The 25,180-nt window shown below is 45.6% G+C and overlaps 6 protein-coding genes across 10 annotated transcripts in view; 2 read left to right on the forward strand and 4 right to left on the reverse strand.

The window, feature by feature from the left end:
- pcsk9 (proprotein convertase subtilisin/kexin type 9) overlaps positions 1-1,432 on the reverse strand; it is a 4,763-nt gene extending 3,331 nt beyond the window's left edge. The window contains exons 1-3 of one of the 3 annotated variants that reach the window (XM_041070463.2): positions 875-1,432; positions 438-759; positions 1-158 (exon numbers count right to left, since the gene is read on the reverse strand). The exon at positions 1-158 is cut by the window's left edge and continues 34 nt beyond it. In XM_041070463.2, coding sequence (XP_040926397.1) covers positions 1-158; positions 438-611 — 332 coding nt within the window. In that variant the 5' untranslated portion in view covers positions 612-759; positions 875-1,432. Of the gene's footprint in view, positions 159-437 lie in introns of all 3 variants that reach the window. The other 2 variants (XM_041070462.2, XM_029148254.3) reach the window with 2 other exon arrangements.
- A 140-nt stretch (positions 1,433-1,572) lies between these two features.
- Positions 1,573-5,118, reverse strand: si:dkeyp-51f12.3 (barttin CLCNK type accessory subunit beta). 2 transcript variants are annotated; one of them, XM_029148256.3, is made up of 4 exons: positions 4,262-4,402; positions 2,515-3,340; positions 2,316-2,392; positions 1,573-1,906 (listed from the first exon to the last, which is right to left on the reverse strand). In XM_029148256.3, the coding sequence occupies exons 2-4, from the start codon at positions 2,689-2,691 to the stop codon at positions 1,810-1,812; spliced, it is 351 nt and encodes a 116-aa protein (XP_029004089.1). In that variant the 5' UTR covers positions 2,692-3,340; positions 4,262-4,402; the 3' UTR covers positions 1,573-1,809. The 2 variants fall into 2 exon arrangements, with proteins under 2 accessions (XP_029004089.1, XP_040926398.1); XM_041070464.2 differs by lacking the exons at positions 1,573-1,906; positions 2,316-2,392; positions 2,515-3,340 and adding exons at positions 3,347-3,572; positions 4,637-5,118 and having other exon boundaries at positions 4,262-4,563.
- Positions 5,119-6,999: 1,881 nt separating this feature from the next.
- si:dkeyp-51f12.2 (uncharacterized protein LOC100151460 homolog) lies at positions 7,000-9,942 on the reverse strand. The gene is made up of 2 exons (XM_041070656.1): positions 9,292-9,942; positions 7,000-8,449 (listed from the first exon to the last, which is right to left on the reverse strand). The coding sequence occupies exons 1-2, from the start codon at positions 9,606-9,608 to the stop codon at positions 8,212-8,214; spliced, it is 555 nt and encodes a 184-aa protein (XP_040926590.1). The 5' UTR covers positions 9,609-9,942; the 3' UTR covers positions 7,000-8,211.
- A 1,013-nt stretch (positions 9,943-10,955) lies between these two features.
- On the forward strand, positions 10,956-15,831 carry dhcr24 (24-dehydrocholesterol reductase). The gene is made up of 9 exons (XM_029149111.3): positions 10,956-11,331; positions 11,918-12,073; positions 12,173-12,278; positions 12,741-12,859; positions 13,558-13,821; positions 13,898-14,041; positions 14,677-14,874; positions 14,950-15,128; positions 15,248-15,831. The coding sequence occupies exons 1-9, from the start codon at positions 11,101-11,103 to the stop codon at positions 15,399-15,401; spliced, it is 1,551 nt and encodes a 516-aa protein (XP_029004944.1). The 5' UTR covers positions 10,956-11,100; the 3' UTR covers positions 15,402-15,831.
- Positions 15,832-16,195: 364 nt separating this feature from the next.
- On the forward strand, positions 16,196-19,371 carry si:ch211-121a2.4 (transmembrane protein 205). 2 transcript variants are annotated; one of them, XM_029147606.3, is made up of 4 exons: positions 16,196-16,345; positions 16,838-17,059; positions 17,572-17,735; positions 17,828-19,371. In XM_029147606.3, exons 2-4 carry the CDS (start codon positions 16,960-16,962, stop codon positions 18,128-18,130), a joined length of 567 nt encoding a protein of 188 aa, XP_029003439.1. In that variant the 5' UTR covers positions 16,196-16,345; positions 16,838-16,959; the 3' UTR covers positions 18,131-19,371. The 2 variants fall into 2 exon arrangements, with proteins under 2 accessions (XP_029003439.1, XP_029003440.1); XM_029147607.3 differs by having other exon boundaries at positions 16,208-16,345; positions 16,819-17,059.
- A 587-nt stretch (positions 19,372-19,958) lies between these two features.
- LOC114853803 (UDP-N-acetylglucosamine/UDP-glucose/GDP-mannose transporter-like) lies at positions 19,959-24,982 on the reverse strand. The gene is made up of 12 exons (XM_029147604.3): positions 24,741-24,982; positions 24,454-24,487; positions 24,253-24,339; positions 24,027-24,094; positions 23,871-23,942; positions 23,662-23,730; positions 23,310-23,412; positions 22,659-22,751; positions 21,953-22,020; positions 21,755-21,833; positions 21,564-21,646; positions 19,959-21,181 (listed from the first exon to the last, which is right to left on the reverse strand). The coding sequence occupies exons 1-12, from the start codon at positions 24,848-24,850 to the stop codon at positions 21,076-21,078; spliced, it is 972 nt and encodes a 323-aa protein (XP_029003437.1). The 5' UTR covers positions 24,851-24,982; the 3' UTR covers positions 19,959-21,075.
- Between the last annotated feature and the right edge of the window lie 198 nt (positions 24,983-25,180).

Below are 25,180 nucleotides of genomic sequence, written 5' to 3' on the forward strand. Positions count from 1 at the left end.
AGGCCTCTCACGGCCCCTGAGTAGGTGTGCAGCACCTCCAGCACGGAGCCTCTCCGGGCCGCTTTGCCTTGGAGCCTCCGCATGGTCCTCTGCACGTGCGACTCGTGCGTCCCCTGACGCAGTATGAGCAGGTACTTGCCGGGCACGCGCCACGCCGCCTGGCTCACAGGGACGTACAGGTGCCGTCGGTCACTCTCAGAAACGCTAACGGCTAAACCGAACTGTCTTTGTCTGGATCCGTTCGTCAACAAGAACTGTTCCATCGATCAATTAGCCCTAAACCTATTGAAAAGATGCAAACTCTACAGGTTTTGAATAAATTGTGTATATTCATGAAACGCGAAGAACGCAAAGAGGAGATTCTAGGGAAATAACTTTTTTATTCTGCAGTTCAAGCTCCGGTCGGAACAAGCGGCCACAGGCTGGATTTGTCTCACCTTGTTGCACCTGAGGAACTCGGCACCGGGCTCGGCTCCGGTTTCGGGCTCGGTCCCGTCCTCACGGACCCGACCCAACGTCACCTCGGCGTCCTCGGTGAAGTCCCGTGCGCCCGCGACCAAAGATGCGCACAAGCACAGCGCCCAGCCAAGCAGGGCTGAGGTGCGACGCATATTCACACTTCTCGAGGTTTGAGAAATAACCAGGTTAAAAAAATAATTATATAAACCCACTTCTTCAGTCGGACTTATCCAGATGTGTCGGTGTCTCCGCCAGCTGCGCGTCCTGCGCGTGTGACAGTCTCATAACGCCTTCAAACATCTATTGAGGGAAAGAAATCGAACAATTGATCTTATAATTGGAGGCGGGGCCTGGTGACGTCTCCGGGGCTCACGCCACCGCTTTTGTGTCGAATGATTGTCCTCCGTTACAACACCTCGTACTGTGGAGGAGTCCTGTTTCACGCTCCCCCGGCGGCCGGTAACGCTTCTGTGCCAGTCTCTCTCGCCTCAAGCTCGTTTCCTGATGCTGTTGATTGGGAAACGCGTGAGTGGCGCATGCACGTGCGAGTACTTGTTTATTTCTCGCGACTGGCTGGGTGCGCGCGCGCAGAGGCTGAGCTCGGGCTTCCTCGCGTTTCACGGCGCGCGTAATCTCTTCGCTGATCAGTTGATGCTGAGGCGTCTTCAGCATCTGACGCACGAAGCCTGATGAACACCGTTTTCCTGCCGCTGCAGAAAGTTGCACGTGTCCTCCGGGTCGCTCCACGAGCTTTGCCACGTCTGATGAGGTTATGAGGTTTCTTGGATCGAGCTTGGTCAGGAAGAGTGAAGCGCAGGCTTATTTCCAGTATTTCTGTGGATCGGTCCCGTCGGAGCAACACAAACTACGAGTTTCAGGTTGTAAGAGTCCAGATTTTCTCATTAGGGCAGAGTGTGAAGAATTAGAATAAAACATAGCCGAGGCAATAACACACAGCATGTTTCAAAGTGTGCACTGCACCTGTGTGGAGCATTGGTCTGATTCCTTGATTAATGTAAATCACAGTGTGTGGGATGGAACGTCCTCCCTCCCTTGGCCACACAAGCGCTGTAATGTAGCACACAGCGCCCTCTGCTGGACAACCACGGTTCATTTCACTGATTCAGTTTGTGTTTATTGTGAGAGTGAAGAAATAATGTAAATGCACTTCATACAAAGGATATTTCTGTTATTATACAATAAGAAAAATCATAATTCAAACCAAATAAAATTACTTTGTTTGCTTCAAATGTCCACAGTTGGAGTCAGTTCAGGTAGTTGTGAAAATGAATCATGTGATGTTCTGAAAATAACACGCTGTCCATTCCAGAGTTGTGCTGGAACCCTCCTTCAGACCAGGTGTAACGTGGGACAGCTGTGGGCTTCAGGCAGGAGTCTGCTGCTGCTGGACTGCCCTCCACGCACACTGGGCGCTGCCTCAGCCGTTCTAAACAGGAAGTGATGCAGTGAGCAGAAACAGTTCCAACATTTCAATCATAGTTCACACACGCGTGTTCTGAGCATTCAGACGCAGTGACAAACACTGAGCTGTGAAGTGGAGCCACGAGTGCTCAATCAAGGGCGCAGTAATGGTGTGTGTGTGTGTGAGAGAGAGAGTTACTTATTCACTCTGATTCTAAGTAATCAGCCACAGCCTTCCTCTGATGCCATTACTTCATTTTTCCATACAGCTCATAAAATGCAGCATTTTGCAGCACAGTGTATTGGTCCACTGGCTTGTTTTCCCGCTACATGTTGGTCACTTATCGTCCTGATACTCAGACACACACAGACCACAAGGATGTACCCAGATTTGCCTGTGTTTCATTAGAACATGTGTGTGTGTGCATGTGTACCTTTCATCCTTCATTTCAGCTGCAGGACGTATGAGACCCTCCAGGTCTTTCTCCTGAACGCGAGGGGCCACCACCACCTGACACACACACACACACACGCACACACGCACACACACACACACACACACACACACACACACACACACACAGTCAACGAATCCACTCCACGGCAGCACACGCGCAGGCGGCCGGTCTTTACCTTGGGGTAGCACTGACAGAGGCTCCACACCGTCCCTGCGGTCACCATGGCGACGCCCAGGAGGCACATGGTGGCGTAGACGTGCGGCCGCTCCCGCGTCATGACGAAGAGGCCGAGCGCCACCACGCACAGGCCCGCCGCCATCAGCCCGTACCGATAGGGCTTCCCCTCCGCCATGTGCTGCCTCGGCCCACGCAGCTCCTACTGGTGCCTGTCACAAGGGCTGGCGGTCGTCCTTGAAGGTGAGGGCGGAGAACGGGCGCCCAGGGTTCCGCTCGGCTGCTCATTACAGCCTGGAGACAGCCTGCTCCGGCCCGACCCGGCCCGGGTGGGGGATCGGGTTGCAGGTGCCCCTAGGTGGAGAGGTCACCTTGTGCCACGCCGGTGACGACTCAGCGTCACGCCGCTGTTCTGTTGAGTAAGTGTTCATGGCGGCTTCGCCGGGACACAACGCTGCATCTCTCATCCTCTCAGCGTGTGTTTTTCTTTTAAATAAACAATCAGAGGCGACGCCACCCACAGAGGCACCAGCTACTCGTTAACCGGCTCACAGTAACATTACAACAAGGAAAGCAAAGCTGAGAGCTGGATAATAGTGACTGTGGTCAAGGCACTGCGTTGGCGTGAGGTGATGGTAGCAAAGAATGCAGATGCACAGAGGAACCGTGGTGCTGGTCTCATTGAAGCCGCGCTTCATTCCATCACAAAACAATGTGGGTGCTTTCCAGCAGCAGCAGCTTCCTGCTCCTCGCTCTGGGTTTGGGTTCGGCGCAGCCATTTTAAAAGGCACAGTAGAGCAAGTTCACACTCGGTGAAGCGTCAAAGACTATAGAAAAAAAAAAAAAAAAAAAAAAAAAAAAAAAGAGTCAGGGACAAAAGGCACTGTGGTTGAGCGAGGTCACAGCTGCTCGCTGTGCTCCTGGCCCTTCATCACCGCGTCGTAGGACGGAGGAGGCTCCATCGTCCAGGGGGGCGGCGTGGAGGGCAGGGGCGCCTCCGGCTCCGGGGCTCTGCTCACGGCGTCCTCTGACATCTCCCGGCGGATCCTGTCCAAGCGCCTGAGGAGAGACAGCGGGAGGACATGTGCTGCTGCCTCATGCTTCACACTAACTATTTTAACGGTTCATCCACCGGCCCCCAGTTCCCCCATCGCTTGTGTTTAGAAATAGCTGTAGGTCTGCGTTTGGTCGGCGCCTCCCTGGTGGAAACTGTGGTGACGATGAGCAGAGCACGTCCTGTTTAAATTCACCGGTGGGGGTCGCGTGCGTCCGCCGGCTTTCTCCGTGACCTACTTCTATAAATCAGGAAATCTGCTTCTTTCTAGTACTTCTCATTTTCATTCTTTCCCAGCACTTTGCTGTTTGTTTTGCCACTAAGACATGAAGTGTGCTCTGTGGCCTGATCCATTGAGGTGATTATTATTCTGACTGAAAAGAACCATGAGGAGGCTCCAAACCTCTTACAAAGGTCTCGACTGAGCAGCTCCAGGAGTCGGGTTATCGCGTTATCCTAACTTAATCCGGACTGAACTGTCTTCCCGTGCAAACATCAGCATTTTAGAACTCGCTGAGAAAAAACAAAACTAGCAGCGGAGTTTTTTCTATAATCATGCCCTGCTCCAAACGCTTTGCCCTGTGACGACGCTGGGACCTGCTGACACCACCATGGGAATCACATGCTGGTTTTAAAGAAAAGCCTACTTGTAGTGTGTGTGCGTGTGCGTGCGTGCGTGCGTGCGCGCGCGTACCTCTGTATGGCCAGCGCCTGCTGCGGGCTGAAGCACGTGCCCGTGCGGGGGTGCAGGACGTAGTGTCCGGGCATGGTCACCTGCAGGTTCTTGGTGGCCATGCAGAGTCCGCTGACCAGCAGACCCATGCCCCCGAGGCTGACCACCAGCCCCACCACGAACAGCACGGCCGACCACCCCCAGCACATGAGCAGGAGCCCCCCCACGGTGAGGAGGAGGATGCCCACGCACAGCAGCATGCCCTTGGAGGGTGGCATGTCTGGAGGCCTCACCTCCGCAGCGGGGGAGGTCCGAGGGACGCCCTGGTGGGACAGAGCGAGGACGTGAGGAAACGTACGGCAGCGACACGCTTCATTACGTCACGACTGCGCCTACCTCGGCGGGAAGTTGGCGCGAGGAGCTCCTCGGGAGGCGCGCAGGCGGAGAGCTCTCCCCTCCGCGTCCCCCACTCTCCCGTGCGCGTCCTTACGGCGTCCTCCCACGCCCCGACCGACTCCGGGGACAGCGGTCTCTCCGGTGGAGCGCGCCGCGCCGCGCCTCTCTCATGACCGCCGCAGCCGAAGCATATCCGGTTTAATCCCAGCGCCGAAAAGTCAGCAGGCTGCGAGCAGACGGCGCGTGCGGCGGGTCCGCGTGGCGCGAGGAAGCGCTGTTTTCCTGCGAGGAGTGGAGGGCGGACGAGAACGCCGCCGCTGCGCCTCCACAGCGAGGCCCCCGCTCGTTAGGAAGCGATAAACAGCGCTGGAGGAGCAGAGGGCGCGTTAGGAGACCGAGGTGGAGCTCCGGTGGGGGTGGAGCGGGCCGAACCTCACTGGCCTATGGGCGAACCTGGCCCGCTTTAATGGCGCGCTATTGATTAGGAATAAACCGGTGATGCGTTCAGGAGCTGGACGCGTCTTCGTAATGATCTCTGAGAAGTTAGATCATATCTAATATTCTGCAGATTCGTGGAACAAAAGGACCTATTAAGTTCTATGAAGCATGGCTTTATTTGGTTTTGTCTTGTCAACAGGTTTGACAAGAAGTTGACAAACGTGTTTGTTAGACGCAAATATTAGCTTAACACAAACTACTTCAACCAACACGTTTATGGTTTCAACTCTTTGACTGCTGTTGTGATTTCGATATCTGAAATCAACGTGGTCCGATTCTGTCTTTGTTCCCTCTTGTGACAATAGTTATTTACAAAACTGAACAAATAAAGAATATTAACTGCAGCTCGCTGTCACATTCAACAGTGGTCATTGCACCTTTATGTTTGTGTCTGTGAAGAGTCATTGTCTTGTGTGACCGGTAGAGTTCAGCTCAGACACAGCCTGGAGGAAGAAGCTGACTCTGGTTCTGGTGGTTCTGGTGGCGATGGCTCTGTGACGTCTGCCAGAGGGGAGCAGTTTAAATAGTTTGTGTGCAGGATGTGTGGGGTCAGCAGGGATGTTTGCCTGTTTTTGAGTCTGGTTCGGTATAGGTGCTCAATAGAAGGAAGCTCAGTCCAGATGATCTTCTCTGCTGAAGGGACCACCCTCTGCAGTCTGTGTCTGTCCTGCTTGGTGTCCGAGCCAAACCACACAGTGATGGAGGTGCAGAGGACAGACTGGATGATGGCCGTGTAGAAGATGGGGGGAGGGGGGTCAGGTGGCTCTTCCTGAAGTTCACCGTCATCTCCACAGTCTTGAGCGTGTTGAGCTCCAGCTAGTTCTGACTGTACAACTGGACCAGATGCTCCACCTCCCGTCTGTATACAGATTCACAGTCCTGAATGAGTCCAATGACGGTCATGTCGTCTGCAGACTTCAGGAGTTTCACAGACGGGTTCCCTGAGGTGCAGTCGTTAGTACAGAGGGAGAAGAGCAGTGGGGAGAGGACGCATCCCTGTGGTGCGCCGGTGCTGATGGTGCCAGATGTGATGCTGCAGAGCCTCACCTGCCGCCTCCTGTCAGTCAGGAAGCTCCTGAGCCACTGACATGTGGGATCAGGGACAGTGAGCTGGCTCCGTTTGTGGTGGAGTTCTAGGGGTGATGGTGTTAAAGGCAGAGCTGAGGTCCATGGACAGGATCCTGACACATGTGCCAGGGAGATCCGGGTGCTGCAGGATGTAGTGGAGACTTCGGCTAGTGGAGAAATAGCTGCTTTAAAACATATATAGATTTATTTCAGCTATGCCTGAAATGTAATTTATGATTTTATGATATTGTCGATATTTTACATCAATACACAGCAGTTTATTCTACGAATCCATGAACTTTGTCAGTTTGTGATTTTGAGTTTTGCGTTATTGAGACCGTTGCTTGGTAATTATTGGATGCATTTAATTAAATCCTTTGTAGGACTTGTTTGACTAGCCACCATTTAGTGAGTGAGCAGCCGCATTCAGACACATTTGTTTGTTAGTCAGTTATATGTGAGGCAAACATATGCAGACGCTCACACAATAGGAGCAAAGGCCCTTATGGCACTGGACCGAACGCTTGGTGGTGAAGCAGTTATATCGTCAGCCTTCTTGCTCCAACACAAGTCGAGCTATGAAATGCTGAGAGACAAAATGAAACCTGAGACACTCTCGTCCCATGGCTGCGTTTTCTGCAAAATCGTGTCCACGTTTCCCATCATCATTGTTTTATTGGGTCAAATACAGACGCTCACAGTAGCTGAAGACGTGTTGCACGGGTTTCCCTCAAACTGCCTCGTCTAAATCTACAGGGCATCAGAGAGAGAAGCATGCAAAAAGGAGACATGGCTACTTGGTGGTGATCACATCCCAGCTGAGGTCAGGATCACAAGCTTTCATTCAGGTGTACATGACTGGTAATATAAATATCATCCATCACAATGAACAAGAAACAAAAAGTACTACAACATAATTCTTCTGGATCTTAGAAACAAACTCAAACAGAAGAAATAAATAAAAAACTACATAAATAATCATTATTGTTCTGCGTTATATACTGCTACATGTTATTTAAATTTAATTTAAATTCAATCATTTCCTCAGTTACATTATAATTTATAGTGGGGTCAGGTAAAGGAGGGTATAAGGCAGCTTCTGAGAAGAGTGGTTCAAAGAATGTGCTGATCATCTCACATCTGTCGGCTAATGGAGATGCATAAACATGGTTTATGATTTTAGTATGATGTGCATCACCTTCCTCAGAACAAGTTTAGCTTCTCTTGCACATTGCATTCAACGTGTCTAATAGAAATACAAAAATGAGAAAACTCTGGCTGAAACGGATCTGTGTCACCCAGAGCATCTACATCAAAGCTTCCTGATTTGGTTTATTGTGCTTTTAATCCAATAAGTAAATGATGATGCAAACTAACTGCATGCAGCAGGTAACTCGACCCAAAGCCCTGATTCGTTTTAAGGCAACATCCTGCCATTACAGACGACCAACATGTAATAAAGCTCAGCTTTAACACAGACGTGGAATAATTCAAATTTAAAAACATCTTCTGTATTTTATTCCTAAATAATTACAGCTAATAAATATACCTGGAGACAAATACATAATGTAGCTTTGGGTAAAGTACGTCTGTGATACAATATAGAGCGTGTACTACGTGTGATCGATAGCTTGATACGAGCCATCATTTACGGAACACTGAGCTAAACTCTTGGAGGAGTCACTGAGTTAAATAGTCTCGGTTCGAACCCCCTCCAAATACATGAACTGCATCAGTGCGAGGAGATGATGACAGATAATAAAACCAATCAGGCTCCTCCAAAACAGCGTGTCAAGGTTCTCCCTCTAAACTAAATACTAAAACAGGTTAAGGCATTTTAGTAACCCAGAGACATGTCGTCAAGCCACACAGCTCGACTTCGATATGGAGTATTTGATTATACTGACACCTGCTTTGTAATTACAGGCCACGGGAGGAGAAACATGCTGGGTCCAGTGGAAGGAGCATGCTTTGAGAGTCTGAAGAAGATCCCAGCAGCGCGTCCAGCGTCACACCTCGAAGCTGATCTCCCTGGAGCGTCCGAACAGGGGCTCCGACGCCAGGTGCGTGTCCGAGTAGGCGCGGCGCAGCTGCGTGGAGCTGCACGTGGTCTTGATGGCCACCTCGTACGGAGGCGGGGGTCCCAGCCACGGGGGGGGGTCGGGCGCCGGGCTGAACCCACCGGAGTCCATGGGAGGGTAGTCGCAGTCCTCGCCCCGCGCGCCGTATCTGTGGCCCTCCATCGTCCTGCGAGCGAGAAAGCGGTGAGTGTCAGCGTGTCGTGGTTGTGGAAATCGGACACTAGGCGACAGGCGGCGTCGCGTTGCACCAGTCGCAGTGTTTCCTGACAAACACAGGAGTTAGGTTCCACCAGGATGCAATGGGCAAAAGAAAAGCGTGTGAATCACAGCAGTGCTCTGTAAATGGGAAATAGCACTTCTGCTCTAATGCTAAAATAAAAGCTGTAAACACCGGCAGCTGGTTAGTTCAGCTGCAGTAGCACAGCCCTTGTAACTTCACCCGCCAGTCTGTAAATGCAAGCGTGTGTTACATATGCCTCAATGTAACGCGTTCATAAGTGAGCTTTTAAAAAAGCAAGTTCTGTAACAAGACTTTTCACAACTACGTCCAACAAGTGTACGTTGTCTTTTCTCTGAGCCTCATCTTGGATGAGGATGATAAACGGAGCTAAATGCAGCGTCATCCGGGGTCCGACCTGCAACATGAGGCACAAAGTAGGAAATGAAAGAAAGAGAAAGAGAATAAAAGAGAAGAGGGCATCGCTTTGGGAACAGGTTCAGATGTCTGATCTGTGGTGTCTGTAGTGAAGTGTGAGTCTGACGTATGAACAGACCTATTCCTGATGGACACTGTGTATGATGCAAACCAGCATCAGGACAAGCTGACAGCGTGGAGCAACGTGGTCTCTGTAGCAAAAACATATCTTACACATCTGTTGTTAACACTGTCTGTCAATATGATTGTCTCTATTGTTTGTAAATATACACAACGACTAATAATAACCATTAGTTTGCTGTCTGCAGAATAATGAATAGTCATAAATTGTCGTCTGACTACGGCTCTCTCACCTGGGCAGAAACACCGACTGGGACTCTGGGAAGCGGCTCCCCATGGGTGTGAAGAGGGCATGGCCGCCGAAGTTCGGGTAGTCGTTGTACGGATAGTGTGGACACTCCGCGTCGAATTCGCCGTGGTTGTAGTTGCCGGCGTTCTTGCTGTTCATCGCCCAGAAGAGCCCGAGGATGAGCATGACCACCCCCAGCACCACGCAGCACAGCGAGAACGCCTGCATGCGGTTCTCGGGCTTGTTCATGAAGGCCGTGGAGCCCCCGGTCACGATGAGGAAGGCTCCGACGAAGATCGCTCCGTGGTGCAGGGAAGGCATCCTCCTCCAGGAGCGCGACTGCCTCTGACGATCCGCTGAGACTGGACGATATCACTCACGCGCAAACAGTCGCTCAAAGTGCGCGCGCCGTGCGCCCTGACACTGAACAGGCATCCAGACAATTTACTCCACTTACAGAAATTCAGTTAGAGAATAAACATTTCCTATCTCACTTATGTTGCTTGTTCCCATCACGTCTGCCTTCCATACTGTCAAAACAGTCCACGCGTTAGTCCTCCCCGCTCGGTAACTGCGGAAAACTGTTGAAATGTGTTTTTTTCTCGGTAATCAACAGAAAAAGAGCAAATCTGCGCATCAGGCCGACGTGGAGAAGCCGTGTGGTTCTGATGAGGGCAGATGGACGAGAGGATGGCAGAGCCCATTAAGAAATCTTTACTGGCGCCCCACCCTCCCTCTGGCTAATGTGCCTGAAGGGTACCACTTCAGCCCTGTGTGTGTGTGTGTGTGTGTGTGTGTGTGTGTGTGTGTGTGTGTGTGTGTGTGTGTGTGTGCGCAGTTAGACGTTAATAATAATAATCTCATTGTGTAAATAAAGAAATGAATTGTTGCTAGGTCATAAACAACCTAAACGCCCTGGCTGAAAACAGCTACACATCATTTATAGGTTTCTTTGTTTTCCGACCAAATGGGCTGATGAGACTGTTAAAGAATTTATATGTCCACCATCCTTTACTTAACGGCACACAATGTTTCAGAGCAGCAAATGACACAGCGCTGATATCAATCAGGACCTGTAGCCTGTAGCTTACTGAGAGCATGGAGACAGCTCATTTAGTAACTTAAAAAACACAATTGGTGGCACAAATAGTTACGGCACCCAAAGTTGAAGTTAACAGTCTGTTTGTGATTTGTGTACAAATGTTAATGTGTGGTAGCTGCTGATGGTGTCGGGCGAAAGGTTTTGAATGAAATATCAGGGACTCAGTAGGTCTCATCATTTAGGCCTTATGCGTCACCGCGGTAACTCATTCTGTTATTTGATACATGGACAGACTGACAAAAAAGTTTTTTTAAATGAAACCTCTTTCATGATAACATTATTATAATATGTAACCGAGAAAGCTTTAGTTCTAAGCATTAGTATTGAACTTGCTATGATCACAGTGCTGTAGCACAGTCGCGAGCCCAGGTTGCGTGGTGTGACTGCCTGTGGGCTTCGTGATTGGATGAATGCCTGAAAAGGCTACCGCTCAACGGTTCACTAAGTCATTCATGTAACCAATTAACGTGAAGAATCGCCCTGTGGTCCCGCCCTTAATACCGCCTTGACCAATCAGCGTGGAACGGAGGAGGGGCTAACTTACCACCTGGCACCACGCACCTATCGCAGCGAAGGGGTGATCAGGAGTGGAGATTTGGGCTTGGGATAAACAATGTGAGGGTTAGCGGCATGAACGTGTTAGCAGTTCAGACACTGCTGAGCTAAAACCTCAACGAGGCGCTTTTATCTTTGTATTGTGGAACCATAAAGATGGGCCCGCTGCTCTACGTGGGAGGCTTGGTGTTTATGTTCCTGCTGTGGATCAAAGTCAAGGGTCTGGACTACGTGATTGTTCACCAGAGGTGGATATTCGTGTGTTTGTTCCTGCTGCCGCTCTCCGTCATCTTTGACGTGTATTATTATGTGCGAGCATGGGTCATTTTCAAGATGTGTTCTGCCCCCAAACTGCACGACCAGCGCGTGCGAGACATTCAGCGACAGGTGAGTGTGCGCGCGCGCGTACGAGCAACTTTATAATGTTAATACTGGCGTCACTTTACGGCCTGTGTTCTGTTGGTCAGTAATTTATTCAACCTATATTACAGGATAAACGACACACACGGCACCTTCAGTGAAAATTACTTATGTAGTATCTTCTGTTTTAACAATATTTATTGATAGTTATAAATGATAGTTACTTATTAACCAGTTTAAAGCTCTGGCATCTTTATTGCAGAGTTTATATTGTTTAAAACAAAAACATATTCACCCCAAACACTTACAGTATTCTTCTTATGTCTCTGAAATAGTTAAAATTTAATTAAGAAGCCAAGTTAGACACCTGATATCTGTTTGACATTTATTAGCTGTGAAATTAGCCTTAGGAATAGATTTTGCTTAGGCCCATTAGTGAATTATAAAAAACTGTAAATGATGCATTTGTGCTGTTTATCGTTCTTCAAGCTTCAAGCTTGATGATAACGTTGAGGAGATGTAGAAAACAATCAGGTGAATTATCCATATGCCTTGTACCACTGACATTGTTAGACTGAAGTCTGTTTTCTGAACCATATGCTGCTCATTTCAGGTGCGTGAGTGGCGGAGGGAGGGCGGGAAGTCCTTCATGTGTACGGGTCGACCCGGCTGGCTCACCGTGTCTCTCAGAGTAGGAAAATACAAAAAAACACACAAGAACATCATGATCAATATGATGGACGTTCTGGAGGTGGACACAAAGAGGCAGGTAGGACCAACAAACTCCAATAAATGTGTAAAAGATAGAAATGCTTTATTTAAGAGTTACTAATATTATTACTGGGGATCCGTCTGGTTCTGGTTTCAGGTGGTGAGAGTAGAGCCCCTGGCCAACATGGGTCAGCTGACAGCTCTCCTTACCTCTATTGGCTGGACACTGCCCGTGCTGCCCGAGCTGGATGACCTCACTGTGGGTATGTTGCTCGTATTAGTGGGAATAGATTTCATGGGACTCATCATGGAGTGGCGTCATCTCTTCTGGAAATAGAGCGACGCGCTGATGATGTAGATGCTCTGTCTTCTCCATCAATCAGCGCTTCCTGCTTAGAGCTTCAGGGACATCTCTAATTGCGTTAGGCGATTGATGTTGTAGCTCAAAAGATGAAACCGGGAGGAAATGGCTGCAGCGTTGGAAGAACCCCTGGATCGGGTGTCATAATGGATTTCCTCATGCCATAAACTTCGCATCAACAATCTAATGTTTTCCCATCAGGTCGTTGTACAATCATTTATCCTGATGTTCACACAGGCACAGATATGGACACCACCAGCAGGCAATCGCTGCTCTGTGTGCACCCGTGTGCCTCCTGTTGGTCCCACCTGGCTGGGAAACTGAATTACTGAGATCAAATGTTCTACCCTCCCTCCCGTCTCAGGTGGCTTGGTGATGGGCACGGGGATTGAGTCGTCCTCGCATATTTATGGGCTGTTTCAGCACATCTGCGTTGCGTTTGACCTGGTTCTAGCTGATGGCAGCTTAGTTCGCTGCACTGAGGTAAGTGATGAGTGGGAGGCGTGTTTGGATGCTAACTCTGATTTTGTGTATAAACATTATCAAATTAAAGGGTAAATATCTATTATATCTAAAACGATAGTTATATTTGTTATATCTAAGCTAAAAATAACTTTTGCTGCTGAGTATTGTTTATTTCTGCTGCAGTAATCTGATTTCCCCATGGGTATCGCCAGTTCGATCGTTATTATATTAAGCAGTCCGTCCATTATTCTGATAACGCTGGTCGTAATTAAAAACTGTGCCCGTGTCATTAGAACATTTACACAGTGTAGCGGAGAAACCCCAGAATTAGTTTAGAACCGGGCTTTTGTTAGCGACCGTCGATCATTTCCAGCGTTAAGCCTGGGAACGGGCTGGGTGAATATGATTCGGGTGGGGAGGGGTGGAAACCTATATTTGAGGCTCTCCGGCTGCTCTATTTTTAAACCAAGAGCCATTAGATGAACCGTCCTCACCACTGTCATGTAATGAGAGATCAAGCTGCTGACATGTTTCTAGCTGTTCCTGTTGGTGCCAATAGTGGGGATGGGCCAAACATAGACTTATTGTTATCATGATGGAAAAACTGCAGTTGTTCAGTCTTTTAGCCAGTTTTAGTAAAGTCATAATGCAAGACAGACGTACCAACATTACAAACCTACAGCCACTACCTCAACTTGTGTGTTTATGTCACACAGGAGGAGAACTCCGATCTGTTCCACGCCGTCCCGTGGTCCTGTGGAACTCTAGGGTTCCTTGTTGCAGCGGAAATTAAAATAGTCCCGGCTCATGCGTGGGTGAAGCTGCACTACGAGCCCGTCAGGGGACTGGAAAACATCTGCAAGCGCTTCACAGAGGCATCAGAGGACAAGCGGAACACGTTCGTCGAGGGGATCCAGTACAGCCTGGACAGCGCTGTGATAATGACGGGAACCATGACCGACTACGCCGAGCCGGATAAGGTGCGTGAGATAAGTGTGTGTTCACATATCAACACGTAACACTTCATCAAATGTAATATATTTTATTATATCTAAGATTAATAAAATCGGCCTCCACTTCAAACCCTGGTTCTTCAAACACGTGGAGAGGTATCTGAAGAGCAACCACGCTGGAGTTGAATACATCCCTCTGAGACACTACTACCACAGACACACACGCAGCATCTTCTGGGAGCTTCAGGTACACACACACACACACACACACACACACACACACACACACACTCAAACCTGGAGGATAAGAGGTGTGTGTTTGTATGAGCTCTAGAGTTACATTATTGACTCCATACATCTGCCAGGCTTTAGCTTGTCGTCATCCTACCAGCTTGCTTGCTCACTGCTCTTTATTGCACTCCACCGCTTTCACTGTGTCTCACATACACACATACTCACATTTTGTAGTCACACACCATTAGCCATTAGTGAGAAAGGCTTAGCATCCTTTTTTTAACTGTAAACGTGGTGATAAATTATGCATGCTTGCTGTGGCAGATGGCTAAAGCATACTCTGGGCCTCCAGGTGCACTCGCTCATCATTTTTGTAGGCAGTGCAAAAGAAAGGCAGACGAACATTAAAGCCAGAGCAGTGCTTTTATTAAAATCGTTATCCTTGTGGTAGAAGTCACTCATGTCTCCGCTGACGTGAGAAAGTGTTTGTTAGGGGTGGATGAGGATGATTGTGACATGGCTGCCCTCTGGAGGGAAACGTGTGAGAGTGGATTTCATCACACTTTCACTTTGCCACAGACACACCTTCAGCAGCATCTTTCACCCCTTTCGTCTCACCGGTCGTGCCTTTCTGTGCCTTTTCTCCAGGACATCATCCCATTCGGCAACAACCCACTGTTCCGCTGGCTTCTCGGATGGATGGTTCCTCCAAAGATCTCTCTGCTCAAGCTCACGCAGGGCGAAACCATCAGACGTCTGTATGAACAGCACCACGTGGTCCAGGACATGCTGGTGCCCATGAAGCATCTGCAGACTGCTATCACACGCTTCCACCAGGACATTGATGTGAGCCTCAGAAATAGATAAACCCACTAAATTCTTATTGTTGAAAGTACTAACTGATTGGTTGCCTTGTTGTAGGTTTACCCACTGTGGCTGTGTCCCTTTCTGCTGCCACCGGGCAGAGGCATGGTTCATCCCAAAGGTCAGAAGGAGGAGCTGTATGTGGACATTGGGGCTTATGGGGAACCCAAAGTCAAACACTTTGAAGCTAAAGCATCAACACGTCAGCTGGAGAAGTTTGTCAGAGATGTTCATGGGTAAGTTTGAGAGCAGGATTAGTATTTGTAATTACAATGTTACAATGTACAGCAAATGCCCTGTGTTCCATGTTCTCGTATATACATGCTACTGAATTCATCCACTTGGCGTTTGGCAGGTTCCAGATGCTGTATGCAGATGTGTACATGGAGCGAGAAGAGTTTTGGGAAATGTTTGATGGGCAGCTGTATCACAGACTGAGAGATGAACTGGGATGTAAGGATGCGTTTCCAGAAGTTTACAATAAAATCTGTAAATCTGCCCGGCACTGACCCTCCCCAGCCTCAGTCTACTGGCTGAATTAGAAACACTGTCTGACTGTTTGCTACTGACTTGTCAGTGGCAGCTACTGAATTTGAGATCCAACAAAAACACAAAGGCTGCTTGTACACAAAGATTGTCTGTACACAAGAGTTTTTTAAACTAATTTCTTTGGTTTTATATACATTTGTACTGACTAAACTGGGCCAAATATTTTTAAAATCAATCTGAATTTATATTTAGACAAATGTTTAAAATAATTCTAAATAGTATTTTAGTTTTTTTAAAGCAGATATTATAATGGTGTGAAGAAATACCCTGTTTATAGTAATTCACCAAATTGTTTATAACAGCAGCACAGTACAAACTAAATCTTTGTATTTCTTTGGTTTCTCATGTGATCTGTGCCTTTTGTTTTATTAAAATGTTCTGGCCAAAGCATATTGTCATCTATTCTGTTATTTATCTTTATTTTTTTTACAATACAATTGCACACATTAACATTAACACCGCTTGACAAGACATACAATAATTGACAAGCAGTGTATTCAGTTTATAAATTCAAACTAAATCACAATTGATTGTTAGTGATTTAGACAGCAGGACTCAAAGGCTGAGTCCTTCTTGACTCACTGGCGATGCTTACTATTAGTAGTACAGTTATATATATATCGGTCTATCAAGTGTAATGCGTCGTCTACTAGTTCAACCAACAGTCGTGAGCTGTAAGTGTTATTCTCATCCCAGTAAGATAACTTTTGACCACTGTCTGGAGGGACAAGGGCGGAACCATTAAGTGGCGGCTGCTGGTGGAGTTGTTGGTGGGGACGTTGTTTCTGAAGCACATCTTGACACTTGCGGTTCCGCCTTCTCTCCACTGAGCAGGTTGAGCGACTTTTTGCTGTCACAGTTGTAGTCATATGCTGTAAGTTTTCCGGAGCTACTGGACACACGGGTAAGCGGTAATCTATGATTCATGCTTTATAGGTAAACGTGGATGGACGTGACTGTGTAGCTTGTCATGAAGTTATAACGGTGTTTGACTGTTTACTGAACTTCAACGCGAGTTTGTCTCCGAGAGACGCCAACGTAAAGTTTATCGGTTAGGTTCAGCTAACTAGCTTAGCAGCTTACACTAACTTAGTGTAAGTTGGGTTAGTTGCATTCAGACATTTGACTTCTGGTAAACTTCTGTGTTTGGTTGTGTAAACATTATGGAGTGTGTTAGTGCTTATTTAGTCTTATTTTCACTTTTATTTTGGCACACGGGTCAAAATGCGGAAGTTCAAATCCCACTGAAGGTTCACTGTGTCAAGTCGCCAGTTAATGATTTGTGCATGTTCCCAAAAACGAGAATGTCTTGTACTTATTTGAAGGTATAATCTGCAGCCACATCGCTCGTGTACTTCAACCCAGTTTTGCCCACAGATTCTGATTCCGTTCACAGAGGCTCTGCTGTGAACTAGTGACACGGGAGGAAGGCCGAGGCTAACTGGCCATTCAGGACGGTGCTGTTTGACTGACTGCGCTGGAGGTCAGACCCAAGCGAACAGGTGGTGAAGAGGAAGCATGTCCACCGACCAGGAGCCCACCTTTACAGTCAAGCTGCTGCAGCTGCTCCTGCTCTCCACGTACTGGGGAATGCAGATTTGGGTCACCTTCATTTCAAGTTGGTACCACACACACACCGCATGAGAACAACACAGGGAACCAGCTTAATGTAGAGCTCAGTCATTGAGAATTGGTCTGTCAATAAGTTCACCAGCCACTTTTGTGGACATTGTGTGTATATGTGTATATATATGTATACATGTATATTTATCAAACCCTTAGTGAAACAGGTAAATTTCTGACATTCGTTATGATCCTGACATGCTGTTGTTGTACTCCATTGTGTAGTATTACTGACTTACCTTGCTTGCAGAGTTCTGCTATGGATTATTGTCCACCCTGTTATTCATAACAATAACCAAGGTGGACAATAACCAAGTCACAATAATGTAATTTGCTTTATACCAGGTAGAAAAACATTGATTACATTGACAGTCATTTTATTGCTGGATGTATATATTATAGGCCAGATATTTTTAGAATGTTGGACATTATGTAGATAACTACCTATAACATATTTTTCTTAATGGAAATAAGACTAAGAAGTGTTTTTTGCTGATTTCTGTACAGGTTTTGTAATGAACAACCACCTGAACAGACACACATATGGGTTTATTCAGAGTCATCTTGTCATGTTCTACCTACACCTGGGTTCAGCCTGTGCTTTTTTTAATCTCACTATCTATGCTGTGTACCATCCAAGTGACAACCTGGATGACAGGGAAGCCTTTCAGGTGTGTGACCTGCATTAGATCTTTGCATTAAAACAGCCTTTCTACATATACTTATTCATTCATTTTAAACTCTCTGCTTCTTTTTCCATCAGATCTTCATCTTCTTTGTGTCAGTGACAGTTGCAGCTGTCAATGCTCAGTGGTTTGGCCAAATGACATCAGAAATCATGGCGGACATGCACCTTATCGAACAGGCGTGCGGGCTGGGTCAGGACATCGGCCTCTCATCTAATCGTGAGGCCTATGCCAAGCTGTGTGAGACAGATGGTAAATACAAGCACCTCAGCAGCCGCCTGTGGCTCTACAGATTGCTGTCCTCCTTCTGTAACCTCTGCTGCATCGGCTGCAACTTCTACAGCCTCTCTTACATGGCTGAGAACCTTGTAAAACTGTAAATATAGCAGCTGGACTGTTAACAGTTAAAAAGCAGTCCAAGGTTTAAAACCTAGAAAGTTGTTTTTTCCATCAAAGTAGTAAGTTATATATTTAAACACAAGTTCTTTCTTATTTGTTATAAGATGATAAGGACAGTTAAGTACACCCTGTCTTTCTTGTGCCTTGGGAAATGATGAAAGGACACAGCGTTAGTCAAGCATAGAGATCTGCCCTAGTTCCAAGGCTTTCTTTCTAAAGCTGTATCTCACACCCTAATGTTGTGGGAAGACACATCAGTACCTGCACTGTGAGTAATGCTTTAACCTTTTACCTACTATGCCTGACATTGCTGATTACTTCCTTGATATTTCCTTTACCATTACACTGTTGTACTTTTTAGAAACCTAACACTCAAGACACACAATGTTTTAAAAAACTTGCACAGCTGCAACATCAGAGCGATAGAAAGTAGCCCTGAGCACAACCGTGATTTTTATGTAAACAGAGGAAAAGCACCTTTAGTAAAGAACTATTCTCATCCTGCTCAATCTTGCTGTTCCTGTTTGGGTGGAGTTAAAATGTTGTCAGGTTTGACTAGCTCTCCTTATGCCACTTTACAAAGCATTTTTTGCATGTCGCACGTCTGAGAGAAAAGTTGTACAATCTTTTTTCTTATTTTTAACACAGTACAATGTAGAGATGCGGATCTACTTAGAACATAATGTTAATAGTGCACTGTCTCTGATGTGTAAAAAAAAATAGATATCATATACATACAGTTTGACATGAAAAGTGCTGTACAATTGTTGGCAGTACCTACAACATTGTAGCTTCCGCTGTTCTTTTCTTTCTTAGCCTACAATAACACACTCATTAAATTGCTATCACATCAGCAACTACAGCTGTTTCCAGGTCAGTAGCTGATTCCTAAACTCCTTTTAGATCTTTTTTTGTCCGTTCATTCTGGAGTGATGAAGTTGTGTATTATGTGCCTATTACTAGCAACGACAATGCAATATTATGTGGTAGTTTCCTCTAGTTATTTAATGATTAACCAATCTAAGTTAATATTTCACTGCAAGTTGTGTGTAAACCAAACGCTGTATTTGGATATGAACCTTTCCAAGATATTTTATGTGACATGAGGATTTAAGCCAGTGAATGGTTTAAATAATGGGTTATTGAAGATGCTGTGCTTATGGTTGTGGGTTTGTATTAAATGTTTTGCATGTGTGTTTTTGTATTAAAGTATTTTATTTTATCCTTGTGCTTTACAGTTAAGTATATTTTCTGTGGTTCTGACTGTTTTCCTTGCACTGAATTTAAAAGGCATTAAGTACAGAGTAACAGAGATACTGGCAGAAAAAGTCTTTTTGAGGATGTTTTCATATTTTAGGTGAATAGTGCAAGTTTGTCTTGCATCAAAGCTGCAATACAGAAGTTGATGAAAAGACAGTTGATGGAACTAGCATTTCTGATACAATGATGTCTGTTAACAAAGACGTTTACACCTTAAGAAGCCTGAACACATTTTGTTTCAGATGCTAGTGGAAGAGTTGGGACATTGATCATGTACTGCTTGCAAGCCAGTTTGATTTTAGATGTAATCATCTAGGACCAGTGTAATGCTGCTAATGATTTACCAGATACGACAGGAGGGGGAACTGTTGCCCTGCAGCTTGTCACTAGTTCCATAGAAACTGTAAAGCTGGGTTCAGTTATTGAGCATCGTTGTCTAATAATAAACAATTACAAAATATTTATAGCCTCTTATTTTAATGAGACAAGCTGAGCAAGTCTCTTTGTAATGACCACGGCTTCAAGTGTAATCCTAAATAAAATGCCATGTCAACAGAGAAACATATTTTAATGTAAAAATACATAGTGTTTCATCTACAAATCGATGGTTACTGTGTTTAAGGTCAGCATCAACAATTCACAAGCCACTCCACCTACAAAATAAAAAAAAATAAATAAAAATGTAGATATAAATGTAAAAAAGGCCATAATTGTACCTGACTAAAGGTTTAAATAACCATGTTTTTCCTGTAATAAAAGAAACCTGAAACAAAGTAACACAATCCATGCTCAAAAACAACAGGTGACTTTTTTGCAGGCGCTACCTCAGTAAAAAGTGCGATAATGTGTTAAAAAAAGAAAAACACAAATGCCCTTATACAAATAAACTACTGGTACCATTTGTTAATTCTGCATAGAGACTGACGGCTCGAGAGTCCTCAACATTCTGTAACACTGAGGAAGCAAAATGTAAACTGTTGAACGATCTCCCAACGGAAGCGGCGACGTTATTAAAAAGCCACAATCCTTGACGGTATCCAACAAGCCACTACCCATCTGCTTTGGATGTTTGAAGGTTGAGGTCAGATTACTGTCATTGCCACTTATCTGTAACAAGCTTATAACACTGTTTAACAATCTAAAGAAACACTGAAACGACAGATGACCGTGTTGGTGCATTTCCACATGCTAAGAAGGCATCAGAAGTTACATTCCTTGTAAACAGCATACGAGAAAAGGCAAAAAGCAAGGATTGTGTCTTTACAATAACTATTTTCCCAGGATTCATCATTACACACGCTAAAAAAATAATTTCAGCTGTTGGCTCCTGTGTTTAGCAAACCTTACATCATCCCAACATTTAATGTTTGGCTTGTATCAGCAAGCACAAGATAAATACCATTCCCTTCTTCTCAATACAAGTATAGTATCAAAATACAAATATTTAAAAAGAAGATGCCAAATAAAAATCCACCCACGATCCCTCTGGGAGGGTTTCGTAACCACGACAACAGCAGATGAGTCATGATAACATGACTCCACATCGCATTAACAGCAATTTGCCTCCAAACCATTCCCATTAATTTCTGCTAAATCACTTAATAAAAGTTGTACTAGATAGTTTCCCTGTTCATTGGCATAGAAATAATAAAATCCAGTGACTCCGTCATACAACCACTTTGCCCTTGATGTCCATCTTGGTATTTTCACTTGCTTTGCTGGACTGTTCCTCTGTGAGAGTGATGTAGGAATATACCAGGCTGCCAGCAATGCTGCCGCAACAGAGAAGATTAGCATGTTAAGTATAAAACTAATTGACAATAGTGTTTTATTCAATCACCATATACAATGACAGAATAACCAAGCCTTTTGTATTAGACGAACCAAATACTGGATTTCAGAATCTAGTATTAAGAGATTTAACTGAAACTTATAACAGTGGGTCATGAGTTAAGCTGAACATGTTGAAGCACATTACAAGTCATACAATAGCATTTCCACAGCCTCAGACCCGTGATGATTATTACTATCTATGATTATAAGTGCTTTGACTTAGTGTCTCTAAACAGCCCTGAGTGTATTAGAAAAGGTTTATGCTTCCATAAAGATCAGATATTTGACGGTACATTCTTCAGTGACCTTGAGATTCCATACCTGATATTTAAACCTATGAAGTTAGTCCAAGAGAAAATGTAGTCTCCACTGAACACCATGCCAATGTATGTCACCAGGACATTCTGCAATAAAGGTCAAAAATATTAACTTTCTTACTTTGCTTAATTCCTATATCTGTATAATAGATTTGCGTTTTTGTTTGTGCTACTTCATACAAAACTGAAGCTCACCTTGATGCAGCCTACGATAGTAGTTGTTAATGCTGAGTTGTACTGTGTACAGAGCACAGTAGAATACATCAGAACAAATCTGAAAAACAACATGTTATCATATTACATATGGCGCAACATTTATTTAGAAACCAGATTTCACAATATTGATGCCACATAGACAAAGGGTCACTGTGCGAATCACACCCAGTCTCTTACCCCATGATACATGAGAGGATGAACTGTGTGAGAAAAAACACATCTGCCCAGCCTTCATATTCCACTGCCTGAAAAGAGAAGCATGGCAAAAGGGAACATCAATGTTCTATTAGTATGCAAACAAACACACATGTAAAAGACAAACAGCTTTAGAATTTATTGCTTGTTAACAAGTCTGGACCGGCACTGGGGGGAAGGAAGGACATGGAGAAGAAAAAACAATCAAATCAAATTTGAAGTTTTATCATAACAAACTGAAAACCTGTATCTGTATCTAAGTCTATGTGTATCTAAAACCTTATTATATATCGCTATACTAGTTGCTCAGTCCAGTGGAGCTGTAGGCAGTGCTGTAATAACTTTACTAGGTGCATAATAGCAGCTTTGTGCCTTTCTGGCTGCTGGGCCCCAGCTGGGCAAACCAGAAGGTCCCTGCCAGCACTGACCAGCAGACAGACAGCTTCTATTTTCGGCACACCCATGCCTTCAATGCAGTCCGTTCACTTCAATTTAGGTTTAAACCTTACAATAAGTGGTTATTATCAAGATCACCCCCCCCCCCCATGTGACGAATAAATTTTAATCTTAAAAGGACTCATACGCTGCAACATAAATTAAACCAATGTCTAAACAAAATCGTTTTGGAGATACATGGAAAGAAGGCACACCAGGCCAGTTCAAATCACCAAAGGGTCAAGCTGCTTACCTTCTGCATATCTCCAGTCATATGAGCCAACAGCAGAGTAGGAAATATCATAAATAATGCATTATAATACAATAAACCATATTTCCCCAACTCCTGTTAGAGAGAAAGCAGAAGCACACAGAAGAAAAGTGTCATAAAAAAGCAGAGCCAGAACAATGAGGGTCATTCAGTGCATTCCTCACTACCCAGCATACAGACATCAAACATGGCCATAGCCCACTGCGTGACCTGAAACCTTGTTTGCATTCGTCTTATTCTGTTTCACATGTATATATCACCCACACCTCTGTTCAGCTCAGTGCTAGCAGATGGTGCACTACAGACTCAGTCAGGAATGCAGAGCTAAGTAGTCTTGACACACAACTAAAACAGGCTATAAGCCATTTCTGACAAAGTCAAATTATTCTAAAAAATTTACAAAATGTATAAACATAAGATAGTATTGCAGTACAATTTTAAAACAACAAGACTGATAAGAGCATCTACTTGGTGGGGAGTAAAAAGAGCTAATGCATGTTTGTGTACACCGTGTTCCTTGGACGGAGCCACTGAAGGAAATGTTGGGTTCCTTAAATTCAACATCCAGCTCTAGGTCAAAATCAGCTCTTCACAAACAATGGCAACTATTCATCAAATGGTGCTGCCGCATACCTTTGCATCTAATTTTTGTTTAACATAGGCTCCATTGGCTGCAGTCAATACGTCGTTCAGGAGTATGAACACATAGCCCTGAAGGTCAAATGACAAGTCAGCACTATGAACAGGGAGAAAGGGAAAATGTTAGAAAGCGTCAAAGAGGTAAATATATGTTCTGGCACTAATGATTTAACTTTAGGTATGCTCCAGCTCAGCAAGACTCCTTTAACTACAGCTGCGCATCTGCCTAATGGCTTTAAAAATGAAACCACTTAAAAAGACATGTGTCCGGACAGAAAAAGCCTTTGTAGAGAAAGTCATTCTGGCCTGGTTAAAAGCAGGAACACCTGGATGTAGCACAACTTACACTGCCGCTATAAACGCCCCAAGGATCATTGTAAATACTGTCAGCTGGACTGGCCTTGAAAACTTCTTCCTGTTAAGGGTCAAAGAAAGTAGAGCGATGGAATTCAGTCTTGTGTCCTTCGAGCTGCATAGAAAAGTTAAATAGGAAAACAGCATGGCATCTTTGAAGCAGCTGCAGTTCTAAAGGTTATAAAGCACATGCAATCTCACTTGAGCAGAAATCCCTCTGCCAGCATCGTGAATAGGATGGAGAACCTCCTAAGAACAGTAAACATCGGCAGACTGGAAGAGAACACAAGTGTGAAACAAACAAACTAATGAGCAAACTCGCGTTTAACCAAAACTTGGCTTAGAGAAACAACTTACTTTAGCCTTTTGGTTCCAAACAGCCCAGTGATTTGATTTCCAACATAAAGGAGAGGTAGAGGAAACGTCTAGAAAACCAGGTAAACATAAAATCAGAAGAAGCCTCCAATAAGATAAAGAGGTCACTCCTGTAGTTGGGAACTGACACAGGAAGTAGACCCTAAATGCACCAACCTGATTATTACCACCACACAGAAAAGGCTGCTGGATAGAAGCCGGGTCTCACCTTGCGCAGTATGCTCTCATCAAAGTCTGGGAAGCTGATCACCTTCACTGCCTTGCCCACCCACAGCACAACCACAGTGGCCAACATCTGCACACACATTCAGATGGAAAATCGAGTTTTGGTTGGTTCTCCTATAAACTTTATTTAATACCGTCAGGAAGTGCATCATATTAGGAAAGAGAGAGCGATACGTGAACTTACCTGTCCAATTCCGACGCATATTGACGAAGGGAACCTGCAACAGCAGTGGTGAATGGCCGTTAGTCCCAGTGACACTACAGCTTAGAGGCTGAGCGCTGCTGCCGCTAGCCTGCTAAGCGCTACGCACCGCTACCATGGTCTAGACTGGGGTTTGCCCTCGCCGGGCAAAAGTTGCAGTTAGCTAAGGCGCTGGCTGTGCCCACGGATAACTTCTAGCAGCTAGGTTAGCTAGCGAGGTAGCTTCTCAACTCAAGCCGTTATGAGGCGTTAGCCGGAGGAACCGTTACCTGTAGTTGGTGAGGACGCTCTTGTTCACCACGACGATGAGAAACGAGCTCAGACCGTAAAACCCGGCGGCGAACAGCTTCACGAACAGTGTCAGAGGTTTGTCCGCCATCCCCGACAAGTTCTCATTCCTGTCTGAGCGTCGGCTGCTCCCCTGCCATCACTGCGCCGCTACACGCACACGCGCGCTCCCACGCACGTGCACGAGGACGTCGGCGTTCCCCCACTTCCGCCGCCTCGAGAAAAGGCAATCACAGATCGCTCGCGTGCATGCACGCACGCGCGATGGGGTCACCCAGACAATTTGTGTTTTCCTTTAAAAGTCACACTTTTATTTACCAGCATGAGTTGTAAAATGAATAGTCTCATAGAAAAGGTTAAAATAATGATTTGTATTTGAAATAATCCTCTTTTAATCCTCAAACTTTGCTCTCGTCAAAGA

The sequence above is a fragment of the Betta splendens genome, chromosome 4 (assembly GCF_900634795.4).
Source record: "Betta splendens chromosome 4, fBetSpl5.4, whole genome shotgun sequence".
Lineage (NCBI taxonomy): Eukaryota > Metazoa > Chordata > Actinopteri > Anabantiformes > Osphronemidae > Betta > Betta splendens.